Raw genomic sequence first — 26,677 nt, 5'->3', positions numbered from 1 at the left:
TGATTTACCTGAATCGACGTGACCGATAACAACGAGATTGACGTGAGTCTTTTCTTTACCCATTTTTAATTAACTAGATTGAATACTGAAGAAAGAAAGAAGAAGAAAAAGAAGAAGAAAAAAAAAAAAGAAGAAAGGGAAAAGGAAGAAAGAAAAGAGGAATGGAAAATTTTTCGAATGAATGAAAGAAAAATTTAACCTCTGGAAAAAAAAAAAATAAAAAAAAAAAAGAACAGCAGAGACAAATTAGGGCCCTTAGGAAAAAGCAAAGAGAAAAGAGAGAGAGAGAGAGAGAGAGAGAGAGAGAGAGAGAGAGAGAGATAATGGCAAAAGATGCAAAATAAAAGAGAAGACAAAGAAAAAAAAAACTTACAAAACTGGTGAAAAATATGAAAATTTTCACTCTACTTGAAAATGTTGAAACAATAAGATTATACGTAGAATCTTGTAGAAGTGTGATGAGCAGAGTATGGTTTTAAAAATAACAGAGACCAAAAAAGAAAAAAAAAAAAAGAAATTCAAAAGGCAAGTCAATTGCAAGTCCTTTCATTTAAAGCCAACACCTATCATTGTATAAACCTTCATGCCAATATTGGTAACATCGTTGTCCTGATTGAACCTTCCCCTCCGTCGTAGACGTGTATGGTCTCCCGCTTACTCTAAACACCCTCTATATTTTGTTTCTGCAAAAAGATTAATTGCCAATGACACGTGCTATATTCGTTTAGGGCTATTGCCCCCTGGTCTTGCGTCGTTTTACTGTGCTACCATTTGCAGTCACTCCTCTTCTATACTCGGGTGATTCCTCCTCCAACTTCTTCAAAAGGCGTTCTTGATTCATCACAGACTCAACGTCCTCGTACCTAACTTGCGAGGACAAGTCTTCATCATTTGTAACATCATAATTCAACCCATCCTCAGCTGTACCAGTACCTTCTACAATGTCGTCATCGTCCACTTGGATAGTCGATCGTGATGTTGTTGCACTCTTGGCCACATCCATGAGCTTGTTTCTCATTGACAGGGGCGACACACTTCCCATTAATTTACCATATTTTTGCTTTTGTCTAACCTTTCTTGGAGATGGCAACTTGACTGCATCTTCATCCTCTTTATTAACTTCTTCGCTAGCTCTATTAGAACCAGCACCATCCATAATCTTAATATACTCAATTAATGATCTTGGACGAATGTAATTGATGGGTGCATGTATACACCATTGCGAGTTGTTCAACTTCGGAATTACCAACGTCGATTTATACTGAGATTTGTCAAGTATCTCCCACAAATATGCGATTGACACCACGGGAATGCTCCACTTTTTTGCAGCATCAATCTTGTTCTTTGCTGACAATAATGATACTGAAGATTGACCCGATTGATAAGTGGGACAATTAAGAATATCCTTGTTTGGATACTGAAACAATTTCGGCAAATTCCTCATAAAGCTCTCCTTGAATAAGTTGACATTGAGAATCAACAAATCCCGCTGCTCCGAAAAGGACTCACAATATTCAAAGTTTAAGAACTTGATTAGCTTTTCGATATGCAATAACTCAATACCAGTGAATCCTGATGTTGATATTTTAAACTTTCTCGACGAATGAATCAAGCCTTTGATCGGTTGTCCCCATCGGTCCAATACAACTTTTTTGTAGAATATGCACCTCTCGATAAAAAACTCCGTCACAATCTTAATATCTCCATTAGTTATCAACAGTTTGATTTCACTGGGCAAAGCCCGTAGCAAAGTGGATGCTTCACTTCCTTTATTCGTGGGGACAATTATATGGGACATGGATGTATCACTAACGTCTTTTGTAATCTCGCCTTGGAACGCTTCAATCCCACTGGTTAATAAGTCAGACTCCCTAGCGGTGAACCCGACTAGTAAAAACTTGAACCCTAAAAACAAGTTGTTCCTGCTCTTTGTTTCAACGGGCTTGACGATTTCAATTTCCTCGTTATTCTCGGAGTCACTCTCTTCGTCCCATGTTCTATCTGTTACAGATCTTTTGTTCTCATAATTGGTATGATCCATGATTGAGTTCCATATCTCCGTCCTTTTTCCTCGATTAAGCTTCTTTAGTCCCTCTTCAGACTGTTTGGATAATTGTCTGCTTGTTGTTCGCTTCCTTTCATTCGATAACTGCAGCCAAACATTACAACCGTTGTCGTACAAATCTAGGCTATCATTGGTCAATATATAACCATCATAGTCCAAAGCTGCACCCCGTATTATGCTATCAACAATCCATACAGGGTGTACCACTGGAATACCCCATTCCTTTGCTTTGTTATACCTCGTGCCCCTCGGGTCAGCACTGATCATGCAATCTTGGTTATTCAGTAGTGACTCCTTGGCTATACCGGCATTCTGGGTGAACTGTCTTAGGAGCATCTTTTCACTAAATTGCTCTTCGGTGGCACGCCTGAAACTGGAACTAAGAAGATGCTTGGCTTGAGACTGTGATACCTCTACCCGTGAAAAGCAAACACTGATATCGCTAAATACTGGTAACTTGTACTTATCTAGCAACGTTTCCACTTCATCGTTGCCCATTAACCACTCCTCGTGGATCTTGAATATGGCGTCTGTCGTGAGATATTTTATATCTAGTCTGTTCTTGATACAGAATTGGTATTTCTGAGTCTTTCTGCTGCCTACTATGAGGTACTGCACATCCGTCATGAGGTCTAGGTACTGCACGCCGCCCATTGACTCAACCATCCTCATAATCTGTGTTCTCGTAGTTGTCTCTACTCCTGTGCAGCAAAAAGTTAATCCCAAAAATGGTTTCTTCGAATGCATGGCTACTATAGGTGTATCTGCTTTAGTATATTCTGTCGCCTCATATGATATTAACGTAGTGCAAATGTAACTGGGAAATGGCGTTAATTTGCAATTTCGCAGGAAGACGCGTGTGACTGGATTTTTCTATGGGTCAAAAGAATCGCACCAGAGGAATGTAGCAAATGACACACACTTGCCGAAAAATTGGGCGCTCTCACTATTTATTACTTTTCTATCTTTCTAACTAATCTATATCAAATCCATGGGGATATTCGAATCAGCAGTGGTGGCACCAGTGCCTTCGAGTGAAACACGATCATCTTCAAAAAGTGAGTTAACCGAAGACATAGCAGATGCTGCAGACGAGAGCAAGTTTACCTCATTTCTCTGTCTTTTTTTTATCCCGCCCCTGAACTCGTTGGCTAATTGCTTCAAACGCGGATGCACCACCATACTGGTAGTGAGATGTCTTGCAGGAACAACTGTTTCATAATTGGGGATATCGGCAGCATTCATAATCACGGGATAGATAACTTGATTACGTTGATGTCTGAGCCTTATCTGGAAAACCCGTTGAATACTTCTCTTTAAGAAATCTGCGATTCTGACTGATCTCCTCTTTCTCCTTGCAATTATAGCATCATCAGTGAAGGGATTACGATTGTATCGATCTCGGATGTACTCATCAAAGCTAGCATTTTCTTCGAAGAAGCTTTCAAAAGAACCAAGTAATGCTGCTCTTGGATTGCGTGCCTCTCTTCTGTATCTAAGCATGTTATTTCTTTGAAAGTAGGTACTTGGTGTTCTCGATTGATTTGTTTGGTGGGTGGTGTGGTGTGGTGTGGTCTATTGTAAATCTGGTTGCCAAAATGGTTGTAAAAATGAGACTTAAAAATAATATACTCCACCACATATAAAAGTTATTTATAATGTGCCTTCAGTTAGATGTTATTCAAAATGCTTATCATGAGTAGTATTGTGCTCCTCGATTCCTCTCATCTATCTGAATAGCTCCACAAAGGTGTAAAGGATTCTGTTATGCCGACGGCAAAGGCCAACATTGAAACTTTGTCTATCCTACAGATCATTAGATTTAAACAAATATGGGAAGAAAATACTAATTCAGTAGAATAGAAGGTATAATAGAAGGAAGTTAGATAGTGTACTAACTGATTAATTGTCTATATATTATAAGGTTCCTTATACTTTCCTTATTTTGCCTGTATTTTGCAACAAAAATTCTGGAATGTTTTGTAAACGAACCAAAAACAAAGAACGTACGTACACTTTGAAAATTTAACAACTGACATTAATAAAGATGTGAAGCGTAGGGAGAGGAACATTGGGTACTCCATTGGTTTGCCATGCATAAAAAAATAGACGTACAGACTATTCCTTACAATTGTTTATCTCAAAACAAAAAACAAAAAAAAACATGGTCCCTAGCAGGATCGAACTGCTGATCTTGGCGTTATTAGCACCACGCCTTAACCAACTGGGCCAAGGGACCTATTTATAAATTAAGAATCAATATGTTTAACCAGTCAACCAATATTTAATCACAAGATAAATAGTTAAGGAAATGGTTTTGCGCTTTTTCCAAATTCTGCTACACTTGACACCTATATCAAACTGCTTGAAATCAATTTCTATTAATATTTATCGATTCTAAATCTATCCATCTTCACCGCGAGCTTTAGTCCATTCAGCAGACCCCGTTTGTCGACCTGTGGGCAAATCAGACGATGGTGTGGCTTTGTCAGTGCTCAAACCTTTATGCTCACGATTTCTTGGAACAATTATATCGGTGTATAGTGCTTTCCACAGTTCATTTTCCGTGTGGGTCAATCTTTCTTTTACGAGGTACTCTCCTAATCTCTTCACATTGTAAAAATTAATGACCTTTTGCACCTTCTTGGGGTCAACAATATCCAGTTGATCAATTTGCTTGTCTTTGGTGATGTACTTTTGACTCAAATCGATAATGGTATTCATATTGAAGCCAATGACGTAGGACATTCGCTTACCCCAATTTTCACAGTACAAAAGTGGTTCATCAAAAACGGCTTCACAAGGATCTAAATGAACCCATTTTTCCAACCCATTAGAGTAATACTCGCACCAAACATGATCCTCATTATTCCACACGTACCGGATTCTGTCCTTACCTTCTCCAATTAACGCCTCCAAGATCAATAAAAAGCAATTGACCCACTCCCCACAACGGCCCTTACGAGTACGAAGCAATGATACGGGATTATTTATTCGAGGGAATTCAACCGTATGATTGCAGTTTCGGCATTGGTAAACTTCGATAATGGATACGAGATCAGGATTGTTGGCCAGGTCGGGACGTTTGATGCCTCGATTCACCATATCAGGTGATCCACATTGACATGAAGGAGAATTGACCCATGTGAAAAAGTCATGTTTGAAATACCGTAGCAATTCAAGCACCACGAAATCATCATACTTTAATTTGGGATTGGTATTTTCACGTTCACGACGCTCCACATTCTCATAAATCTTGGCCAAATCTATTGTATCGAGAGCCTTATCTAATGCAGCAGGGTCTTTATAAGGCGCTAAACAATCAACTTGTCTGTAGATAGATTGAATCACTGGGAAAGACCACTGAATTTCATGAAGGTTTGTAGTGGCAGCCTTCTTCTCAATTGATACTTTTCGCTTGGCGTATTCAATTATCAATCTATCTTTGAGGCTCGCATAGTCTATACTTGTGGACATGATTGACGGTAGAGAGAGAGAGTGAGTGAGTGTGGCAATTGCAGTTTCTGTCGATATAAGCTTGGCAAAACAAAAAAAAAACAAATACAAAGCTACCTTTTAGAATCAACTTTGGTAGACAAATAAGAGCTAGCTGTCACTTAATTACAAAGTATCGACAATCGACTGTCCTCTATAAAAACTTATTAAACAACATCTTCATGCCTCTGCTTCCTCTTCTTCCCCTCCAGTTATATTTTCTTGCTCATCATCATTATCACGAACCACTTTCCTAGGTGGCAATACCTTATTAAATGCCTCCCGCCAATCTTTACATTCAAACCACCGACACATAATTTCATACACATGAGAAGTCACCAACACGTCACGGCTATTGATCTTGATGTATTGTCCAATTGGTAACCTTGCCATTGCCAAGCCCATTTCTTTAGCTTTATTAAAACACAAGTCCTTGTGTCTGTTCTTGTCGACAATTCCTCCAATGATATAAGTTTGATGAGGACTCAACTCTTTAATGTCATTATCGGTGTCGGCAGTCAAGTAGACAAATTGGTGTTTGTTCCCTGTTGTTATTAGATCAGCAAGAGTTTCTGATTGGAATTCAATACCCTTCCATGATGTGTATTCAGGATTTGATGTCTCGTACCTTTCTTTGAGTCGTTTATTGAAGGATAGCACCTGAATAGGTAGTTCATACTGACAATGTCTCATTGATGAGTAGCACGATCTGATTTGGTTTGCCATTGATACTATTTCCTTTTGGTTCATTAAATCATCGAATTCACAATCAATGGCGATGTTCACATTAGTCGCAATTTGATGTTTTGGTTTCTTGGCGACACTATTTCGGTATTCTTCATCATTCCTGAGTCTTTCTCGTTTCCGTTCTCGTTGCTGCTTCTTTTTCAACCTCATATCTTGCCGATACTGATCCTTCGTTTCTTCCCATCGAAGAACCTTTTGTTGTTTCTTCCATTCACGCCTCGACAATCCTGGCGGTATCACCTCATTCTTTCTAGCTTCACGTCGCCTTTCGATCTCTTCCGGTGTTGGGGGTGGAACTTTTGCCTTTTTGTGCGGTGCTTCACTCTCCATTATGGGAAGATGCAGATGGAAAAGTCCTTTATATTGATCAAGAGAATTTTTTTTTTTTTTTGCAAAAGCGTTGCGCGCAAATATGAAGTTCGCAACCAGAAACTACCAAAGAACTAAATTAATTAATTAAACATTACTTAACAGAAAGTAATTACATATTTCCCTTATATTCAACTGGTTTTTGGTCTTGCAATTCAACAGCATCTGACTCTTCAGAACTGTCCAAACTCTCCTCATCTGCTTTCTCTTCAAGACCAATAGTACCGTGCCATCCTTGATCCCTAAGATAATTCTTAAACTTGACATCTTCCTCCAACAAATCATCGGTTTTCAAATGAGGAATGAATATCCAAGTGATTATAACACCTACCAACCCACAACAAGCAGCAATAATAAAAGTATATCTTTGTCCACTTGCTTTTGAGCCTCCAATGGTCAATACACGGTCGAAAGCTTTAGTTCCACAAACAGCACCCACTTTTCCAATAATGGCACTGAAACCGTAAAAAGTACCTCTAATTGGGGTGGCAAAGGATTCACTCGAAACCAATCCCAAGACATTTCCCATACCAGCATTACCGAAACTTTGCATTAACCCGTAAAGAACGATAAACAACGCCGTAATCTTCTTGACTCTATAATAAGCGATACCAACGATAAGTCCAAATACGATATAGCCAATAAATCCAATCAACATGGTGTACTTCTTTCCAATTCTGTCAACAATGTACGCACCAACAAAACAGCCTGGTAGTGCAATTGTTCCAAGCAACAAGTTCCATTCGGCAATCCTTTCTAAATCACCAGTATCGGATATCACATTGGAAATGATTGTTGCTGAAAAGATACCATTGGGGAAAGTAACGAAATCGTACAAGAACCAAGTTACTGTTGTACCAAACAACCTTGGCCAGTAGTACTTGAGGGCTAACCAATATGGTGGCCTATGTCTAATGGCATTCTTTTTAAACAAGACACTAGTGACCATTTTCATTCTGAAATAAAAGACTGACAATGGCCAGAAACATCCAATGGCAAACATGGTTCTCCACAAGGCATCATAATGGGTCTTTGTAATTTTATTTACAATAAGGAAGATGATTGATGCAAATGGGCCCCCAAATGCCAATGGCACATTTGTTGCCAATATGAATGCCATTCCTCTTCTTTTAACCGATTCATTTGCTGCTTCACTGGCCGTGACTGAACTCGAAGGATATTCAGCCCCGATACCGAACCCAGTTACTCCTCTCATAATCGTCAACATCCAAAACATACCCAATACTGTCTTACCATGGGACGCAGCACACAATGCACTTCCAAAAATCAAAAAACAAGTGGCAATAATAATGGCTGATTTTCTACTGATCAAATCAGCACAGAATCCAATCACAAGCTGACCAAAAATGGTACCCACCAAGGATGCATTGGAAACTTGGGTTGACAAGTTGGTGTCATACACTTTTGGGTACTCTATCGCAAACACCTTGTTCAACATTGACATGACGTTGTTTTGGTATCCATCGGAAATCAATGCAAATCCAGCACATAGAATCATCAAAGCGTCTCTAAGTTTGACACCCCCGTCTAAACGATGACGCCTGGCTTCAGCATCATAAGTGTAGTGTTCTTTCTGGATTTGGCCATGTCTGTTTTGTGATGGCTCAAATGAGTCTGTTTGCACCGTTTCAATAACTTCAGGTACTTTGTCAGTCGTTTGGTTAGAATTAAACATGATGCTGCTTAATGAGTAAGACAACCTAGGCTACCCGTTCCCTCTGAAAAATTGCGACCTTTGCCCATCCTTTTATATGCTTGAAAAAATTCCAGCCTCAAATTGGTTTTGAAGTATAATGAGATCTATTGTTTATAATGGGAAAGTGCATGCCATTCAGACCTCCTTTGACCACGTTTGTCTCAGTTCATGCACAAGCTAATTGTCCCTGCTCTCTATTACTCAACTTCATAAAAGTAACGAGCCTTTTTGTGTCCTTCATTGCTATTGTTTTCATTTGAAGTGGCTTTATCTGTGTGCAATTAATTAATTAATGCAAAACTTTAAAAAAAAGACAATAAACGGGACAAAAATAGAGCCACGTGGAGAGATAAAACTTCCCTTCAAACGCAGTATTGTTTCTGCTTTGGTTAGAATAACATTGTTTTGAAAGTTGGCCTCCCAAACTTGCAGTTAACTGCGTCTCTTGTGACATACGAGCCCTTTCTCCTTGTGAGATCTCGATAACTAAGGTTTTATTAGGCAAAGAATAATTACTGTCAAACTGAATGTGTCAAAAGATTTGCAATTAGCGCATTAATTTTTTTTTTCTGGGACGAGTCGACACAAAAAGATCCCGTGAAAGGCGTGATTTCATGGCGAATGTATTAGCGGAAAATCAGTGTATGAAAGCTTCAAGCTTGAATGGGGGTGGGAAGCTTGCTAATGCCATAGCCAGACAGGCCCACGTTTAACCTGAATATTTGTTACCCACATGGTCCTATCCACTGTTATCTGAGAGTTGCAATAATTGGAATCAAGAAGGCTTAAAAAATAGTTTTTCTAACCCCGCCAAAGTCTTATCTTTGCCTGTGATACTTTCTCTAAACAGCTTATCCCCTTGTACCTTCAATAGCGACAAATTAACAAACAGTATCTTTAGGTGTTTGAACTTGTTGTCCAAACGTTTGCTTGATCCTTTTTTTCCTCTTTTGTATCCCTTTGCAGTTAAATGTTCTGATTGTTTAAGAGCCTCGGCATTTGAAAAAATAAAAGACAAAGAAGGGGGAAGCAAATCCCGTTCCGGGGTTTGCTAAAATCATCAGCAAACGGGATCCATATTCAAGGCAAGTCCTCTTTGCTGTAGGACGATGCTGCAGTTTTCTCTCATGCACCCAATAGAGACCACAAAAGTAGATTAGTCGATGCCAAAAAGTATGGCAGTGAAAGGAAGTTTAGTATACTTAATCAACAACACTGTATTTGGCAGTATATATTAATAGGCTACGTGTTGTAGATTGTCATATGTTCGTTGTTGTGACTATGGTTGAGGCACTCGTGTTGCGGTAGAGGCATTCTAAAATGGATGTGAAGAAAAGCCAAATAAAAAACAGACATTTATTTGAAGGCAACAAAAACAGAGAAGATAATTTGGATATTGACCTCTACTGCTACTAGAGGTCAACTTGGTTGACATATACACTCCTCCCTTCACAGTAAAGAAGAAGTCAGAACATCAATGCGAATGCAAGGGTTGCATTTTGTGTTGAGTATGTAGGAGATTCCCCAACATTTTGCCACATTTCAATGTCACGCAAAGAATAATGCATTTAGTTGCGTTACATTTTGCAATGATAGATGATCGTTGCATAAAATAATCAATCGAAGCCAATGATGTAAGAACATTTTAAGAAGTACCAAGGAGCAATGTCATGAGCTGAAAAACCTCAATTGGTACAATAGGATACTTGATGGCATTGCATAGCAAAATGAAGGAGATAAAGAACGTAGCATAACAAGACAATGCGAATATGTCTATACTTCTACTTCTAACTCTCAGTTGTGTTTAATTCCCCAATCATGCACGGACCCGTATGATTGAATAAATCCGATTATTACATCGAACAACTCCGAGCAAAAAGAACCAAAAATCTTAACAAAAAAGAAACAAGAACCGAAGGCATTCTTGAATATGCAAGAAAAGCTAAGATGCGATTTCGGGTTCTCATAAAGTCACTCAAAAAGTGATAAGGATGTTGCAGTACCTCTCTTTCTCCTCTTTGTCTTTATTTTGAGATCTAAAAACATCAATTTTAAAACTGTAACGACGGTCATTCTTATGCCCCTTTGAACATTTGTAAAACTGCAACGATGTTCCAATTGATGAGAAAATTTCAAGATAGAAGGAAAGAGGGGGAGGGGGTGGAATGTATTTTTTCAAATAAGTAAAACTGTACATCAAATGGATAAGACGCGTGCAATAAAAAACTAAAACAACAAACGGAATTGGGTTTCCTTATACAAAAAATTAGGACAGAATAACACATATACTTCTAGCTAATGAGCTTTTTCTATTTCACCATAGTCACTCCATTGCCAATAATAGCCACTGTCCAATTCACTCTTCTCCTTACTTTATTCATAACTAAGTAATTAAACTGGGTTCAACTTACGAATTGGGTTAAAAATAAACCCAACAGAAAAACAAAAACAAAAACAAAAAGTTGGAGATACAGTAAAGTACATATAAAACCCCACATTATGTTAATAATGATGTAATTCTGCATCATGTTTCCCTTTATAGTCACACACAGACACAGACACGAATAGCAATGCTAATAATGATAAAGTAAACAGAAAAATGAAGAAAAGAATGACAATATAATGCAACAGTAAGAAACAAATGATTGTGAGTTTCAGATTGGAATATTGAAAAAGCAATGTCGTTGCAATTATACGTGTGTCGCTTAAATCAAGAATTTGACATTGCTTTTTTTTATTTTATTTTATTTTTTTTGACATCCCAGAAGAAGAAGAAACAAAAAAAAAAAAACAATTCAAAAAACAAAAAAATGCCGTTTGTTATTTTGGTAGACTTTTGTGTACCTTTAATTCATTATTTTTTAATTTCTCTATTCGCCTGCTTTTACCGTTTGCCATTAAAATGAAAAATAAAATTTAAAAAAATATCGTACGGCATCTGTAGTTTATCTAATTATATATATGTGTGTGTGGGTGTGAATGAAGTCTGGTGAGGGTTTGATGAGTTTAATCGTCTTCAACAGTTGAGAAAGTAGAGATAAGACTTTTTATGCAAAAGGCAACTGATTATTTGATTGATTGATGCTGTTGCTGTATCACATTAACTGGCAAACCTCAACATTGACTTTCACTCTTTAGATTTAAAAAGACACTCGTTAGGTAAATCTGCTGCAAAAGAGAGAAAGAGTGAGAGAGTATGTGTTTTTTTTTGTTCACTATCTTACTGCTCGAGTGGTACCGTAAGTAAGGGATGAGGGCGATACTATTGATGCGTTAACTGGTTGTAGTTGCAGGGGGGTCGGTTTTATTATAGGTTTGCAGCAAAGTAAATCGGTCCGGAAACAAAAAACAAAAACTCCGCAAAAAAACAAAAAATCGCTCAACAAAAAAACAAACAAAAGAAAATTAAAATTTAATTTTGTATAAAAAAAAAAAGGCGAAATAAAATTTTTATGCAAAAATAGTTAAATAAAAAAAATAATTAGCGCGTAATGTAGGAATCTACCGGTTAACATGCTCCCCTCCCCCCTCCCTCCTCCCTCCTCCAACCAAAAGAGCTTAATAATATTAGATAACGCAAAACTGATAAAGCAAAACACACTCAACAATCAATCAAATGAGGAGAGAGTGATAAAAGATAATCCTAGGAAGTTTCGGGGTTTCCTCTTACTTTTAGTTTTGAAAACGGAGGTGTTTGCTGGTTTGGTTCTTTTACACTCTCCGTCTCACTGATTGGCTTCAGTTTTCGTCTTTTAGTCGCCTTTTGTTTGGTGTTTTTAACAATATCAGTACCATTACCAATACAATAGACAATAGACAATGGAGAAAAACAACAAATTGTGTATCGATCTCGCTATATTTACTTTTTTATTTAACTTTTTAATTTGTCTAATTTTGTGTTGCATTCTTCGTACACGTGACTTGCACAAAAAAATAAAAGAGACCTGCAGATTCTGAATCCACCAAATCTCGTAACCCACCACAGTCCTTTCCAATTGTAGTTTGTTGAAATCCCTTTTTTAGCTTTTAAAACTGAACAGAGCAGTAAGCCACAATTAGTAGTACAGTTATATGTAGCATAAAGAGCTTTGGCTAATACACACTACACAAACTAGTAACATAAAACAAGGCGTTGGTATTGTTTTAAATTAGCTGATTTTGTAACCGATCATTGGCCATAGTTAAGGATATCTATCAATAGGCATTTTGAGCTCATTTCAACTGTGGTATACACGCACACACACGCCCACACAAGCAGCTGAACTATGGAAGTAAGTGCCATATATAGACTTTTACTCTTGTCTTTTCTCACTCTTGCTGTATTCCGTCTATGAAAGGATCCTGTGGCAAATGCTGTTCTCGCTCTGTCTCGGTCTACATTGATTGGAGTTTTTTTTCCCAACCAATGACCACAGTTTTAATTCGTTACCCAATGAGCATAATAAAAATAAATTAAATTGAAAAACTAAAAAAAAAGAAAAAAGATAAAGCCACCAATTAATAAAACTGTGTGATGCTTATCCATTTACACCCCTCCCTTCCATTTTTTTCTATCTTACTCTTTTTTACACAATTGGTGTACTATATCACAAATTCAATGGTGTGTACCCCTATCTCTGCCCCCTGTCCGTTGCCCATCAATTGATGCTCAGCTTTTTTTTTCTTAGGCGTAAGTAAAAATTTATGAGGTGGTTTATCCTTCGAGACATGAAAGAGAAAAAAAGTCTTGGACATTGCTACCATAAAAAAAGAAATCCGAAGAGGGGGTGATAATAAAAATGTAAGAATATAAAGTGTGTATAGTACTGCATATAGCGAATAAAATTTGTTTAAAAACTGTGGTGTAAGTGTTAAAAGTGAAAGGGTAGTGTATGTATGACGTATTAAAATGTTGATATGCGGAGTGGGTTAAACATTAAAAAAACAAATTAAAAACATAATAAAAAAAAAAAGAAAAAAATTGAGTGACAGAAAATGACAAAGAGAGACAGAGAGACATAAATAGAAATTTAATAATACATAATCTAAAAGTATAATATAATATATATATGCCTTATCATCACCGAATTCTAGCAACCAAATTTTACAGCGAACCAAACAACCAACCAACCAACTGAACTGAACTAGACTGAACTTATCTAAGTTAATCAACTCACATTTTGTACATATAAAACAACCAACACTACAACTCTTACAACTACTACTACTACACCAATATATTGAAACAAGACATTACAAACAGTTTCTTTAACAATACCAGCCATCCTACACAACCAGACTCCAATACATTTCCATCCTTTGTACTATATCTATATATTTATGCTTAATATTGAACTACTACACTGAGTCCAGTGACTACAAAAACACTACAACAACAGTACTCATCTACTACTCAATAACTTTCTACATATTACACGCTTATGAAAACACAGTTTCACTTCCCACGGCCAACAAAACACTGAAGCAAACACACCAAAAATGTTGTTGATAAACAGAATAAATAGTAATAACAGCAATAGCCGTAGCCAAAACTATAAGGAGAAAAACCTACCTGGCAAAAACAGTCATTTTCGTAAAAACTCAACTGCTTACACCTTGGATTCTCCTTCTTCCTCATCAGTCGCCACCAACGAGATCACTGATGGTGTAACAGCAGATGCAGCTGCTACAGCAACCCCAACATCAGTGACTTCTTCATCACTTCCACTCCTAGGCAGATCTCCGAGTTTGAAAAAGAACAACAGTGATGCCACCACAGGTGATAAAAAGTCTAAATTCAGCTTGCAGGGCTTGTTTAGGAAAAGAGCAAACTCAACTTCAGCACAAAAAGAACAACCAGTTGAAAAAGAGGAAGAAGAACAAGGAATACAACAATATAATGAATCTACATCACTACCTTCCCCAACAGATGCCACATTTCCATACAACTCGAGTGTATTGACTACACCTATACAACAACAATCATGCACTTCAAACTCACCAGCAGTTACACCCCACAGCATAATGGATAACACAAATCACATCACTATAATACGAAGCATAGAGGAAGAAGAAGAAGCTGCCTCTAATGACCATGTGACTATTGAAGAAGAAGAAGAAGCAGAAGACGACGACTACAACAACGAAACACAACCATTTTCGTTTGACTCAACCAATGCATGTTTCACTACCACCAATTTAGCACCAGTTCCTAGATCAGCATTGTTTTCGCCTTCACCTGGTTACATTTCCCACCAAGGAACAATGGCTACACCAAAACCAACACACCCACAATCTGGATCTGATCATGAGAGATATACCTCATTCACGGCCGACTGCGTTTCATTGCAAAACAGTGAAATGAGCACAGCCATGGATTTGGATTCAGATACAATGATTGTCAATGCATCTGACTACAGAGTTGATAATGAACAGGAGACGAAAACAAGATTAAACCCAGGTAAGCAAAGAAGCAGTATAACGAAAAATCCCAAAGATACAACCACGCGGCCTTCAATAACGACAAGACCATCAGCACCAAAGAGGAACCTAAAGAGTATATTACGAATTGGTTCCTTTTCGGGTAATCACAATATACGTACTACAAACCCCCACAAGGATGCTGTAGCCACAAAGGTATCTACACCAACTACTTCAACTTCAACTGCAACTGCAGGACAGAATCAAACCGAGTTTAGTTTTGAAAATGATGATGAAGAGGATGAATACTGCTCCGAATCAGAACTTCAAGAATCTCAATCTGATTTAGATTTCGATCCAAAACATGAAGAAAGTGAACAAGACTATAAATTCGGTGGGTATCATCCAGTTTGTAAAGGAGATGTTTATTTTAGTCGCAAATTGCCCAATCGTGAATATGTCATTTTGCGTAAATTGGGTTGGGGCCATTTCTCAACTGTTTGGCTTGCCAAATCTAGAATTTCGACAATTGGTAACGGATCCAGTTCTATTCACTCATCAACATCATTACATAGCAACGAGGACTATAATGAGTATTTCGTTGCTATCAAATTTGTCAAATCCAACAAGAATTATAAAGAAGCAGCACGCGATGAAATCAAAATTTTACAAACCTTGCAGGATCCCGTGAATAATCATGCGCATTTACCAGTTGAAAATGTGAGCTATTTTGACAATCATCCACCAAAACAACACCCGGGTTATAAGCATCTCATGAAGTTGCTTGATGACTTTGAAATTGCCGGTCCTAATGGTAATCATATTTGTATGGTGTTTGAAATTCTTGGTGAAAATGTCTTGAATTTGATCTACAAGTATAAAAAGTTTTATAGACATGTGGATGAAGAGATAAAGCGAAAGAATGTTGAAGGCGATGAGGCAAAGCAAGGGCAAGGTCAACTGCAATTGCAACCACAGCAAAAGTCCGAGCAAGTTCAACCAGGAATGAAGTTTGGTAAATGGGATAATAAATATTTCAAACGTAATACCAAATCTAAACTCAGTTTAGGCTTGACAAAAAAAGACATATGTGATTCAACAATTGCTCCACCTTCGACCGCATCAACAATATCATCATCATCAACTACTGTATCACCAATTGAAACAGTGATGGAAGCTAGCGAAGATATTGATTCTTCAATGACTACTGCTGCTACTGGTGCCACTGGAACGGGAATTGGGTTTGGATTTGGGCTTGGTGCCAGTGGCATCACTCAGTCCATTAAATTAGCATCAACTGATCCATGGCATAATTCAATGGAAAAGAAACTCAAGGCAATGAGTTCTGATTCATTGGTTAAGCTTATCAAGACTTCGCATAGTGTGGGCGGTATTCCATTACCAATAGTGAAAACTATTGTTAAACAATTGTTATTGGCAGTTGATTATATGCATCATTGTGGAATCATTCATACTGATTTGAAACCCGAGAATATTTTAATTGATATTGACGATATCAATAAGGTAATACGCCTGATTGAAGATGAAAAAGTGGCAAAAGCAAGAGCCAGCAATTCGTCATTGAGTCGTGCTGCTTCATTGATCAAACGAGGATCTTTTAGTAAACCCAATTTACTCCAACAAACACTGAGTTTTGCTGCACTTCAGCAAGCACCACCGGCCACCGTGACGGAGCATCCGGAAAACGTGGAGCAAGAACAACAGCACTCACCTCAGCATCAATATCAGCAATCGCTGACTGAACAAAAACCTCGCCAAGAATCAACCACATCAATAACATCCTCACACTCATCCAACTTTTACTACAAGAGGCTGAAAAACTCCATCCTGGGTAAATACGATTCACCAATTCGGTCATCAAAGCCACTTTCATCGGCATCAACATCATCGGATATCTTTTTCAAGGATGTCGATTTTGATAAAGCTCGTCGTTCATCAGTGTCTAAAGCTATAAGCCCCAAGAATTTCTCCCTATTTGATCTTGGAAGAAAATCAACTACCAGCAGCAACACTTCACTACTCAAGCCCAATAGTATCAATCAAGACAATATCTCCATCAAGATTGCTGATTTGGGTAATGCCACATACACCAATGAACACTTCACCAATCAAATTCAAACGCGCCAATACCGGTCACCAGAAATCATTCTCAAGTATAAATCATGGGGTTCATCAACTGATTTATGGAGCATTGGATGTATAATTTTCGAATTGATCACGGGCGATTTCTTGTTTGATCCTCATGACGGCAAGTTTTTCGATAAGGATGAAGATCATTTAGCCCAGATTGTTGAGTTATTGGGCCGATTTCCTCTGGATGAATATCTCGTTGATTGCAAATTAACCGGTAAATTTTTCAAATTACATCCAGAAAATCATCGTCAAATAATTTTCAAGAATATTGATAATTTAAAATACTGGGGATTGGAAGAAGTTTTGGTTGAGAAATATAAATTTCCCGCTGGAGATCCTCAAGTCAAATTGATTTGTGACTTGATTTTGAAATGCTTGACTTTTGATTTGGACCAACGTTATGACGCCCGAAGCTTGTTGAAACATCCATGGTTTTGCAGTGGTGGAAATAGTGATGCTGATGATGATGGGAGGAACGATGAGTGTAAAGTTGACGAAGAGATGTTGAAGAATTTGCCCAATGTACATAATGACTTACCGGGATATACATGTGAAGCATAAAAGGTGATGGAAGTAGGGGACAAAAGTTAAAAATAACAAAAAATAGAAATGATAAAATATTAGAGCTTTTGATATTCAAGTTGCTGTTTTCATAAAAATAGGTTGCAATGCTGCCTTTTTATTTTATTTTTATTCACAATTTTACAAAATTTTACAAAAAATGGTTTTATTTAGGTTTGGGTTTATTTGCAATGTGTTATCTTTGTTTTTTTATTATTGTTATGTATTTATGATAAATTTATGAGATTTTAGTTTTTGATATGTAATGGATTCTGCATTGGTTAAATCGAGTTTAGGATCAAATGGAGAATCAATTGTAGGATCTCGTTTTAGTGGATGTTGTTTAGAGTCAGAGTCGGATTCTGAATCTGAATCTGAATTTGAATCTGAATCGGAGTTTGAATTGCCTTCTGAGTTTGATTCCAGTTTTGCTAAGGTTGCACCTTCTCCGTCTCCGTTGGTATTGATATTGTCATTGTCATTGTCATTGTCATTAGATTCACCTTGCTCATTTGGTCTGTCTCTTTCAGTAGTGGCAACTGTCTTTGACTCAGAATCCACAGTCTCAGATGATTTCAATTCCAGGTTGTCGTCACCCTTCGCTTTATTCTGTTTCGTCTTTTTCCTCTTCTTGTCGGTATCATAAGCACTTTTAATCTGAATTGGCCCCTCTTCTTCATCACTCCCATCACCATCGTAGTCAATTGCAATTCTTGGCTTTTTCACTTTGGGTCTCTCTTCTCTATCTGCTCCTTTATCTTCCTCGCCCTCTAGCTCTCCTTCTTGTTTATGCGCATCCAATTCGAAATACGGTACATCAACAACTGAACTTTCAATTGTAACAGGAAATGCCAATTCGCCATCCTCATCAGTTTCACCCTGGGCTATATCATTAACAATATACCACGATGATTCTTGATCAATTTTTCCAAATACTTGATATGCATTAGCACTCAATTCACCACGACTGATTATCCATTGTCCATTTGAATAAGCCACATAACCACGATGTTTACATCTTATTCGAGAGTTTGTTTCTTTGGGAATATGCAGATGCTGCTGTGTTTCTCCCTGAGTCAGCGATTGTAAAGCAGAAGCAGAAGGAGGGGGTGGAGGGGTTGAGAATGAAATGCACTGTGGACTGACATGAATCGTTGTCATTTGAAATTTGTTAAGCTGACATAATTTGATGAAAGTGCTTGATGTAAGCGGTAGTTCTTTGGCAAATACGTCAATCCTGATCAGACCTTTTGTGGTGTGTAGTGTAACCCTGGCAGTAGTTGAAGGCTCAAGTGACATAATATGTACGAGCTGGTCTGAAGTACTAGTGTTTATTCCCTTGATGAGTAAGCCTGTTTCCCTTATCTCTCCATAAAGGAATTTTTTCCCCTTCTTGTTTCATTTTTTTTTGATTTTTCTGACTCCATCATCTCAAGAGTCAAAATAATTGTAAGCTTATCAAAGATAAAGATTTTCATACACTATCTCAACTAACTAGACTGCATTGGCACCGGAAACGAATTTGACTTCGGTGGTGCTAGTAATATTTTGAAAGTGTTGCGCTTAATACTCGATCCGAATGGATAATTTTCGGAAGCTACTTCCCTCCCTTCTCCCCCACTTGCATTCGATTGTCGTTTCAACCCACAAGCGAACAAACAAAATAAAAATAGATCCAACAAACTCACCCAATTATTGATAAAAAGTGTACATCACTCCTTACGGCTTACCCATTGTATTCAATTAGAAAGACTGCGTGTCACATAAATTGGATCCCCCAAAAAACCCCCACCGAATATATCTCAATCCCCCACTTTTTGTTTCTTAGTGTTTATTTTTTTTTATTTTTTCGGACTCCCTCTTCTATATGGCTGCTAGATTCAACTCAATCGAGTATAAAATCCCCAAGATCTTTCCCAAAATAAGGTCCCAGATCTCAATCAGGTCAATTTCATCAACAAAACCATCATTATCACCATCAAGATTCAATATGCCCAAGCCAAAAGTTCTTAGAGTTGGAAAAATCTCATTTGCTTATGAGAAATGGCAAGAGATTTCCAAGTTGGTTGAAGTTGTTGATTGTGAATCGGCAAACAGACAAGAGTTTTTACAAGATTTACAAGGAAAATACAAAGAAGTGACTAATGTTTTACGTACATTTGCTTCCGTTGAACAAACTGGGAGATTCGATGAGGAATTGGCCCTGCATATGCCAGATACTTTGGTATCGGTGAGTCATACGGGTGCTGGGTATGATCAAGTTGATGTTGAGCCATTCACCAAGAGAGGAGTACAAGTGTCGAATGTGACAGAACCAGTTGAGGCTCCAACTGCTGATACAGCTGTATATTTAACTCTAACATGTTTAAGAAATTTTCAACAAGGACATGAATTGATGATGAAAGGTGAATGGCCAAAAAAGGGTTTTGCTGGTGCTAGATTAGGAAGAAGTCCCGAGGGTAAAGTTGTTGGTATCTTGGGAATGGGAGGTATTGGACGAGCAATTCGTGATCGATTAAAGCCATTTGGATTTAAAGAAATTATCTACCATAATCGTAGCCAGTTGAAGCCGGAATTGGAAAACGGAGCCAAGTACGTTACCAAAGATGAATTATACCAACAAGCTGATATAATTTGCATTAGTGTTCCATTAAATGCCCATACTCGTCATTCAATTAATAAGGCCGAGATTTCCAAAATGAAGGATGGAGTAATTTTAGTCAATACCGCAAGAGGAGCAGTCATTGACGAATCACAATTACCGGAATTGATCAAGTCAGGTAAAATCGGAGCGTTTGGTGCTGATGTGTTTGAAAATGAGCCGCAAGTTTCGCAAGAACTACTCGATTTCTCCAATGTTGTTAGTTTACCCCACATGGGAACATATACTTTTGAAGCAATCAAGAATATGGAAGAATGGGCAGCTGATAATGTCGAAGTTTGTTTAAAGACAGGCAAAGTTAAGTCTATTGTGCCAGAACAGTACAATATGAAGATAGATGCAAAGCCATTGATATAGACAATATTCTAATAGATCTAACGTAAAATGCATGTGAATATTTTTGCAATCTAGAGATTGATGTAAAGCCAAACTGGATTAAGATATGTTAGTTTAAAGAGTTTCGTAGAACCATTGGTAGAACCATTGGTGTATATATATAAGCTCATAGTTTACATTGTGGTGTGTCTGCTTGTTTGTCTTGTTCTATATTAAAACTGAGTAATCAATATAAGAATAGATTTAATTCGATAATGACGTCTAGATCAATTTAAATCATGACAAACAATAATAATGATATTTTGTGTGTGCGTGTACAAAGAAAGAGAAAAGAAAAAAAAGAAAAAAAAAATTATGAGAGAGAGAGAGAGAGAGAGAGGGAGAAGAGCAAAGCCGATAAATGGAGAATTAACCGCACCGTTCTTACATAAGTTTTATAATTCTATTTTATTTTTTTTCCTACCTTTCTTCTTCCAACTAGAAAAAAAGATCAAATTGCTATCCTTTTTTTGAAGTCTTTATCTTTTTTATCAGTCATCTTTTCCATAGTTGATTAATTTATAAAGTTAGGATCTTGGAGAGAAATTGATAGCAGGTGAACAACTTAATTATAGTTTTTCTTTTTCACATAGAGAAGTTCTACAAAAGCACGGAGAGTGAGACAGAGAAGACGAAAAAAAAAATATTTCAAATTTCATATCCATCAAATATCCTTGTACATAATTTTTAAAATACCAGACCTATAAAGGAATAGATTAAAAAAATTCTTTAAGAATGGAGCACCACGAACATCAGATACAGTTTTTACCAAAAGATCCGCTCGAAATAGACTACGAGGCGTTACCAGAAGATGCATCCTTGGTGGCTCATTTGAGTGCTGGTGCGTTGGCCGGTATAGCTGAACACACAGTCATGTTCCCTATAGACTCAATCAAGACGAGAATGCAAATGAATTTGTCTACCAAGGATTTGTCTCGTGGATTAGTGAAATCTATATCGAGAATCAGTTCAACCGAAGGATTTAGAGCCTTGTGGAAAGGTGTATCGTCGGTAATATTGGGTGCTGGACCAGCACATGCAATTTATTTTTCGGTATTTGAATCGACAAAGACATTTCTTGTCAATAAATTGACAAATTCGCCTCACTCAACCAAGTTGGTCACGGACGCCAACCACCCACTTATAGCCAGTTGTGCTGGTGTTGCTGCCACCACTGCTTCCGATGCCTTGATGACCCCCTTTGACATGTTGAAACAAAGAATGCAAGCTAGTGCTGCATATACTGAAAACAAATCAACCTCGGTAAGGTTGATCAAGTTGGCCCGTGATATATATAAAAAAGAGGGTATTTACGCCTTTTTCATTTCATATCCAACTACATTATTCACCAATATTCCATTTGCTGCATTGAATTTTGGATTCTACGAATACAGCTCATCATTGCTCAATCCAAATAACTCATACAACCCATACTTGCATTGTGTTAGTGGTGGTATAGCGGGAGGTGTTGCAGCCGCTTTAACTACGCCGTTGGATTGTATTAGGACCGTCTTGCAAACCAAAGGTATATCACAGAATGAAACATTGAGACATGTGACTGGATTCAATAGTGCTGCTAAAGCATTATACAAGCAAGCTGGGTATGCTGCCTTTTGGAAAGGTCTCAAACCAAGAATAATATTTAATATCCCCGGTACTGCTATATCGTGGACAGCATATGAATTTTGTAAAGAGATTTTGATTAAAGGATAGAATATCATTTGTACATTAAATTTAAACAAGAGAAACTAAACAAGCAAACAAGCAAACAAACAAACAACACTCCTGTATAAAAAGAATTAGATAAGTTTGATAACCATTTGTAATGTAGATGATCCGGGAAACGATGTTAAGAGCGCATGATTAAATAAATGTAAACACCTTACTTATCTTCCATTATCACGACAGGATAGCTTTTAGTAGAGCGTCTGCTCTTGCTATATGAGCCAATTCTCTTGGATGTCGAGATAATCGTTGAGCCACGAATGAAAACAAGACACAAGAACCCAAGAACCCGAGTAAGTTGAAAAACGCTGCTCTGGAATATAATCTCTCTTCTTCCTCCGTTCTAAATGATTGGAATATCCGACGTATACTTGCGAGTATCATTGCTGTGCAGGTGTAGTGGTTGCTGAATCTCTTAGATCGAGTGCTCTGCCTGTGGTTTTTCTCTTCTTTTCTTTGTTTTGTTTTGCTTTGCTTTGCTTTGCTTTGCTTTTTTGTTGTCTTATTTTTCTTTGCGATAAGTCTCGAACCAATACTCTAGTTGCAATGGGCTCCCCACAGGGTTTCCAAAAAAATAGCTCGACTCATCTACAATGATCGGTATCGGGTTCTTGATATATTTTAATATACCAAGTTCGCATATTGCACTAAATAGCTCTTGTTCGCTTTGACACTGAACCAACAGCCAACCATTCACGGCGTCATTCCCATAAACCGGAGAAACCAGTCTGAAAATTTCTTTTAACACCGCCCATGCGTTTGCACGCTAAGGAGAACTCGCAAGAGTAAAATTTTATTATTGAATGGAGAGTACCACCGAATTTCCCACCCGCAATGTTCTAATTGTGAAGTTATATTTTATCACCTTGCGTTCGCGGGTCAATGCGAATCGAGACGAGTCGAGCTCTGGTCGAGTAAGCCACGCGAGTGGAAAACCCAGATTTGAGTTTGCGAAATTTTCTATTTAACGTATTTTGCATATTCCTATTCTTCATTTGCAAGTTTTTCTACAGTGCTACAAAAGATACTACATGAAAAATACATCCCCTATGCGAAAGAAAAGTAAGTAGGAATAAATGAGATTTTGTTTTCAATTGTGATAATTTTTAACGCCAAAGCTAATAGAAATCTTTGTTTGAACAGATCCTCTTCTGGGATTTAAATTTCACTTAGTCTCCGTCACATACTTGAGAGAAGTGCATATAGTACAAATAGGACGCTAGTTTTGCATGCCGCTGAATCCATAAGCATATTGATTTGCAAAAATTACCAGTCCATTTATGGCTCAGCATACGAGAAATTTTTTTTAAAAAAAGGTTGTTCCAAGTTTTGAGTAGAGCCACAAAGAGTAATAGAGTAACTGGGGAGTTATGGAAAACTCTATACAACCAATTAGGGCAGTTCTTCCAACTGATTCTTGTAAGGCGTGTAGTCACATTGTTTATGGAACAATGCGACATTTGTTTTTTGGCTTTTGCTTTTGCTTTGGTTTTGCACATTTCCATTTGCACAAAGGGTTAAAATTTTAGTTCAAATTATTTCATTGGTTGGAATAAAGAATGTTTTTTAACAAACTCGGACAGAGATACGAGTTTTGATTGGGTTGAATAACTAGAGGAAAATACAGAGTTAGATCCTGCATCACAACTTACATATATGTTCTAAAGAAGTATAAAATCTTCGCATATTTTTTTTTCCCTATATTATAAATTGGCATTTTTGGACTCTCTTATTCTGATTGATGTTGATATACAAGATTTTTGCAATGGCAGCAGCTTTACACCACCAACGAAAAAGATGGAATCCCATTCATATTCTTTCTTTACTGGGTGACAATTTGGTAAGTAGTTTATTGTCTTTTGCAGAGGCTTAAACTCATTAAATTTTACTCAAACTAAAGCAAAACTTTTTCATTTTGAAAAGCAAAAACAATAGCGACATTTTTAGAAATCTTTTTTTTCTTTATTTATTGTCTTATTTTTTTGTCCGTAAATCGCAAATGATTACATTTCTAGAAATTCTCATCTCTTTCTTAATTTTTACTTTTTTTTTTTTAATCAATTTCATCATTATGCATATTTGAGGATGAATAATGCATATTTACTTTACAGTTGATCAAATTGATTAGACGACATCTTTTTTTAAAAAAAAAAAAAAAATCCCAATAAGCTAAGAAAATTCTATTTTGCGTAATCCCGTTCAGTTTCCATTTACGAACAGAATAATTTGCTCATTTGAAAATTTTTGTTTACACCTTTTCCTTTTCCAATATGAGATCTCATCTGATAATAGAGAAGTTTAAAGAGGAAGAGGAATAAAATGAGCTTTTCTTGGCTTGACCGTTTAGATCTTAATTTGTCAAGTTTTAAACTCCATTTTCAAGTGTTCTGACAGCAAGAGCTCCTCACTAGTGATCGCCTAAATGCTTGTTGTATTGAAAATGTATTTAACTCTTGCTGTATGCTTTTATAGCCTTAGCTGAATTCGGTATGTCTTACGGAACCTTCGAACAGAAAAAAGAGTCTTGTTTTTGTGGCAACAATAAATCGAATAAAACGCCGCAAAACAGAGTGTAAAAGAATTGAGCTGATATTGGCTTTTATTCACATCTAACAATAAACACATAAGGTAAACAATAGCAAAACTTCTAACCAAGCGAAAGCAAATCGTAACTCATGCCTGTAAAAAATTAACAAAAGAACATCTTCGGTATTTGTGCGCTTTGAAGACGGGATTCGGATCGTTTCCTCCGAAAGTAGCCGTTTTTGCGCTCCTTGGCACTTTTAAGATATAAAACCCTTTAGACCAACAAAATTTATTGACATTAGTAGCTGTTTTGCTAGTTTCATCAGATGAAGAGGACAAAAATAAAAGAGAAGAGAGCGCAGTTGAGTCGTCTCCCTTGTGTGATGCTTTCGTATAGAATGTCGTGCCGTTTGAATTGGCTTGCTTTTGTCATTACTTGAAATCTTCTGAATAAGCCCCGTTGAGTGTTATTTTTCGTCTAAAAGGACTTCAGTCTAAAATCATATGTTCACATTGTTGGTTACAGCAAACGACTCTGTCGCTATAGTTCCAAACACTCTGCTCATTAGTCTTGCCAAAGAAGCAGCACCAGTGAACCCTTTTCGTCAGCAATTAACAAAAAACCCAAACCATAGGACTTATTAATGTCCCCCAAGTCCGTTCGGAATTTATCCATAACCCACCACAAAATCTAACTTGGTGCAGAATTCTATGCAACCTATAAACAATGAAAACAATAGAATATGTACAAGAAAAGAAATAATATTACATTATTAACAATTGACTAAAAATCTAATCCATCAGTTCTTCACATAGTTTTGTACTCAACGAAATGGAATTCATAAGTTTTAAGAATTAATATAAAAGGGATTCGAAACTTCCCATTTCACCCTCGAAGAAGTTTGCAATCAGTTTTGAGAGCAGCTTCTTGCACCCCAAGTCTACCAATGCCATCATCACTAAACTCTGAATTGAAGACATCCTCAATGGATGAAGAGAAACAAGTTTACGAAAAAACTTCCAGTGACAACACTTCATCAGAGTTAGAACACGCTATTGAAGATGAAAAGTCTATTGGTGTTTTGAAAGCTGAATTGTTGGCTGAACAATGGAAACACACGTTTTGGTATAAGTTGGTCTTGTTGATATCGGCATTCCTTGTGGGATATGCCTATGGTCTTGATTCACAGATTAGAACTGTGTTCACTGGGTATGCTACTGCTTCTTGGTCTGAACATTCTTTGTTGACTACCGTGAATGCTATCACTGCTTTGACTGCTGCTGCATCACAACCAGTGTACGCTAGATTATCCGATGTGTTTGGTCGTTTGGAGTTATTCCTTGTTGCGGTTTTGTTTTACGTTGTTGGTACAATTATCGAATGTCAGTCTCCAACTATTAACGCTTATGTTGCTGGTGCTGTGTTGTACCAAATTGGATACAGTGGTGTTCTTATCGTCTTGATTTTCATCATGTCCGATTTCTCTAGTTTGAGATGGAGAGTGTTCTTTACAATCTGCCCAGCACTTCCATTCATCATCAATACCTGGATTTCAGGTAACGTTANTTCCAGTGCAGTTGGTATGAACTGGAAATGGGGTATTGGAATGTGGGCATTCATTTTCCCATTAGCCTGTATTCCATTTGTCTGTTGTATGATTCATATGAGATGGTTGGCAGGAAGAACTCAAGAATGGGTCGAGTTTAAGAAAAAGGAGACTCTTTATCAAAAGTTTGGATTTTTGGGATTCATGAAATATTTGTTTTGGAAATTGGACTGCATTGGATTGCTTTTGATGGTTGTTTCTTTGGGTTGTTTGTTGGTGCCATTGACTTTGGCTGGTGGTACAAGTGAGAAGTGGAAGCAAGGTAACATCATTGC

General features: G+C 37.3%; 10 protein-coding genes across 10 annotated transcripts; 4 read left to right on the top strand and 6 right to left on the bottom strand. All coding sequences in view use genetic code 12, as the record gives it.

Annotated features, from left to right (window-relative positions):
- Window positions 1–730: 730 nt before the first annotated feature.
- Window positions 731–2,812, bottom strand: CANMA_001607 (protein kinase activating protein; the record flags this gene model as incomplete). Its single annotated transcript, XM_051813592.1, has 1 exon — window positions 731–2,812. One exon carries the CDS (start codon window positions 2,810–2,812, stop codon window positions 731–733), a length of 2,082 nt encoding a protein of 693 aa, XP_051672785.1.
- Window positions 2,813–3,043: 231 nt separating this feature from the next.
- Window positions 3,044–3,568, bottom strand: CANMA_001606 (uncharacterized protein; the record flags this gene model as incomplete). Its single annotated transcript, XM_051813591.1, has 1 exon — window positions 3,044–3,568. One exon carries the CDS (start codon window positions 3,566–3,568, stop codon window positions 3,044–3,046), a length of 525 nt encoding a protein of 174 aa, XP_051672784.1.
- Window positions 3,569–4,468: 900 nt separating this feature from the next.
- On the bottom strand, window positions 4,469–5,542 carry CANMA_001605 (peptide-N4-(N-acetyl-beta-glucosaminyl)asparagine amidase; the record flags this gene model as incomplete). Its single annotated transcript, XM_051813590.1, has 1 exon — window positions 4,469–5,542. The coding sequence occupies one exon, from the start codon at window positions 5,540–5,542 to the stop codon at window positions 4,469–4,471; it is 1,074 nt and encodes a 357-aa protein (XP_051672783.1).
- A 198-nt stretch (window positions 5,543–5,740) lies between these two features.
- On the bottom strand, window positions 5,741–6,637 carry CANMA_001604 (tRNA (guanine(9)-N(1))-methyltransferase; the record flags this gene model as incomplete). Its single annotated transcript, XM_051813589.1, has 1 exon — window positions 5,741–6,637. The coding sequence occupies one exon, from the start codon at window positions 6,635–6,637 to the stop codon at window positions 5,741–5,743; it is 897 nt and encodes a 298-aa protein (XP_051672782.1).
- A 151-nt stretch (window positions 6,638–6,788) lies between these two features.
- GIT1 (Git1p) lies at window positions 6,789–8,372 on the bottom strand (the record flags this gene model as incomplete). The annotated part of the gene is made up of 1 exon (XM_051813588.1): window positions 6,789–8,372. The coding sequence occupies one exon, from the start codon at window positions 8,370–8,372 to the stop codon at window positions 6,789–6,791; it is 1,584 nt and encodes a 527-aa protein (XP_051672781.1).
- A 5,499-nt stretch (window positions 8,373–13,871) lies between these two features.
- On the top strand, window positions 13,872–17,507 carry CANMA_001602 (uncharacterized protein; the record flags this gene model as incomplete). The annotated part of the gene is made up of 1 exon (XM_051813587.1): window positions 13,872–17,507. One exon carries the CDS (start codon window positions 13,872–13,874, stop codon window positions 17,505–17,507), a length of 3,636 nt encoding a protein of 1,211 aa, XP_051672780.1.
- A 219-nt stretch (window positions 17,508–17,726) lies between these two features.
- CANMA_001601 (putative peptidylprolyl isomerase) lies at window positions 17,727–18,806 on the bottom strand (the record flags this gene model as incomplete). The annotated part of the gene is made up of 1 exon (XM_051813586.1): window positions 17,727–18,806. One exon carries the CDS (start codon window positions 18,804–18,806, stop codon window positions 17,727–17,729), a length of 1,080 nt encoding a protein of 359 aa, XP_051672779.1.
- A 568-nt stretch (window positions 18,807–19,374) lies between these two features.
- On the top strand, window positions 19,375–20,526 carry CANMA_001600 (D-mandelate dehydrogenase-like dehydrogenase; the record flags this gene model as incomplete). The annotated part of the gene is made up of 1 exon (XM_051813585.1): window positions 19,375–20,526. One exon carries the CDS (start codon window positions 19,375–19,377, stop codon window positions 20,524–20,526), a length of 1,152 nt encoding a protein of 383 aa, XP_051672778.1.
- Window positions 20,527–21,279: 753 nt separating this feature from the next.
- On the top strand, window positions 21,280–22,257 carry MRS4 (Fe(2+) transporter; the record flags this gene model as incomplete). Its single annotated transcript, XM_051813584.1, has 1 exon — window positions 21,280–22,257. One exon carries the CDS (start codon window positions 21,280–21,282, stop codon window positions 22,255–22,257), a length of 978 nt encoding a protein of 325 aa, XP_051672777.1.
- A 3,485-nt stretch (window positions 22,258–25,742) lies between these two features.
- CANMA_001598 (uncharacterized protein) lies at window positions 25,743–26,677 on the top strand (the record flags this gene model as incomplete). Its single annotated transcript, XM_051813583.1, has 1 exon — window positions 25,743–26,677. A coding segment is annotated over one exon (935 nt), but the record flags the coding sequence as incomplete, so codon positions are not given.

The sequence above is a fragment of the Candida margitis genome (genome assembly GCF_024628925.1).
Source record: "Candida margitis strain CBS 14175 chromosome Unknown scaffold90, whole genome shotgun sequence".
Taxonomy (NCBI): domain Eukaryota; kingdom Fungi; phylum Ascomycota; class Pichiomycetes; order Serinales; family Debaryomycetaceae; genus Lodderomyces; species Lodderomyces margitis.
Note: the sequence above shows the minus strand (reverse complement) of the source record. Positions and strands in the feature narration are given on the sequence as shown.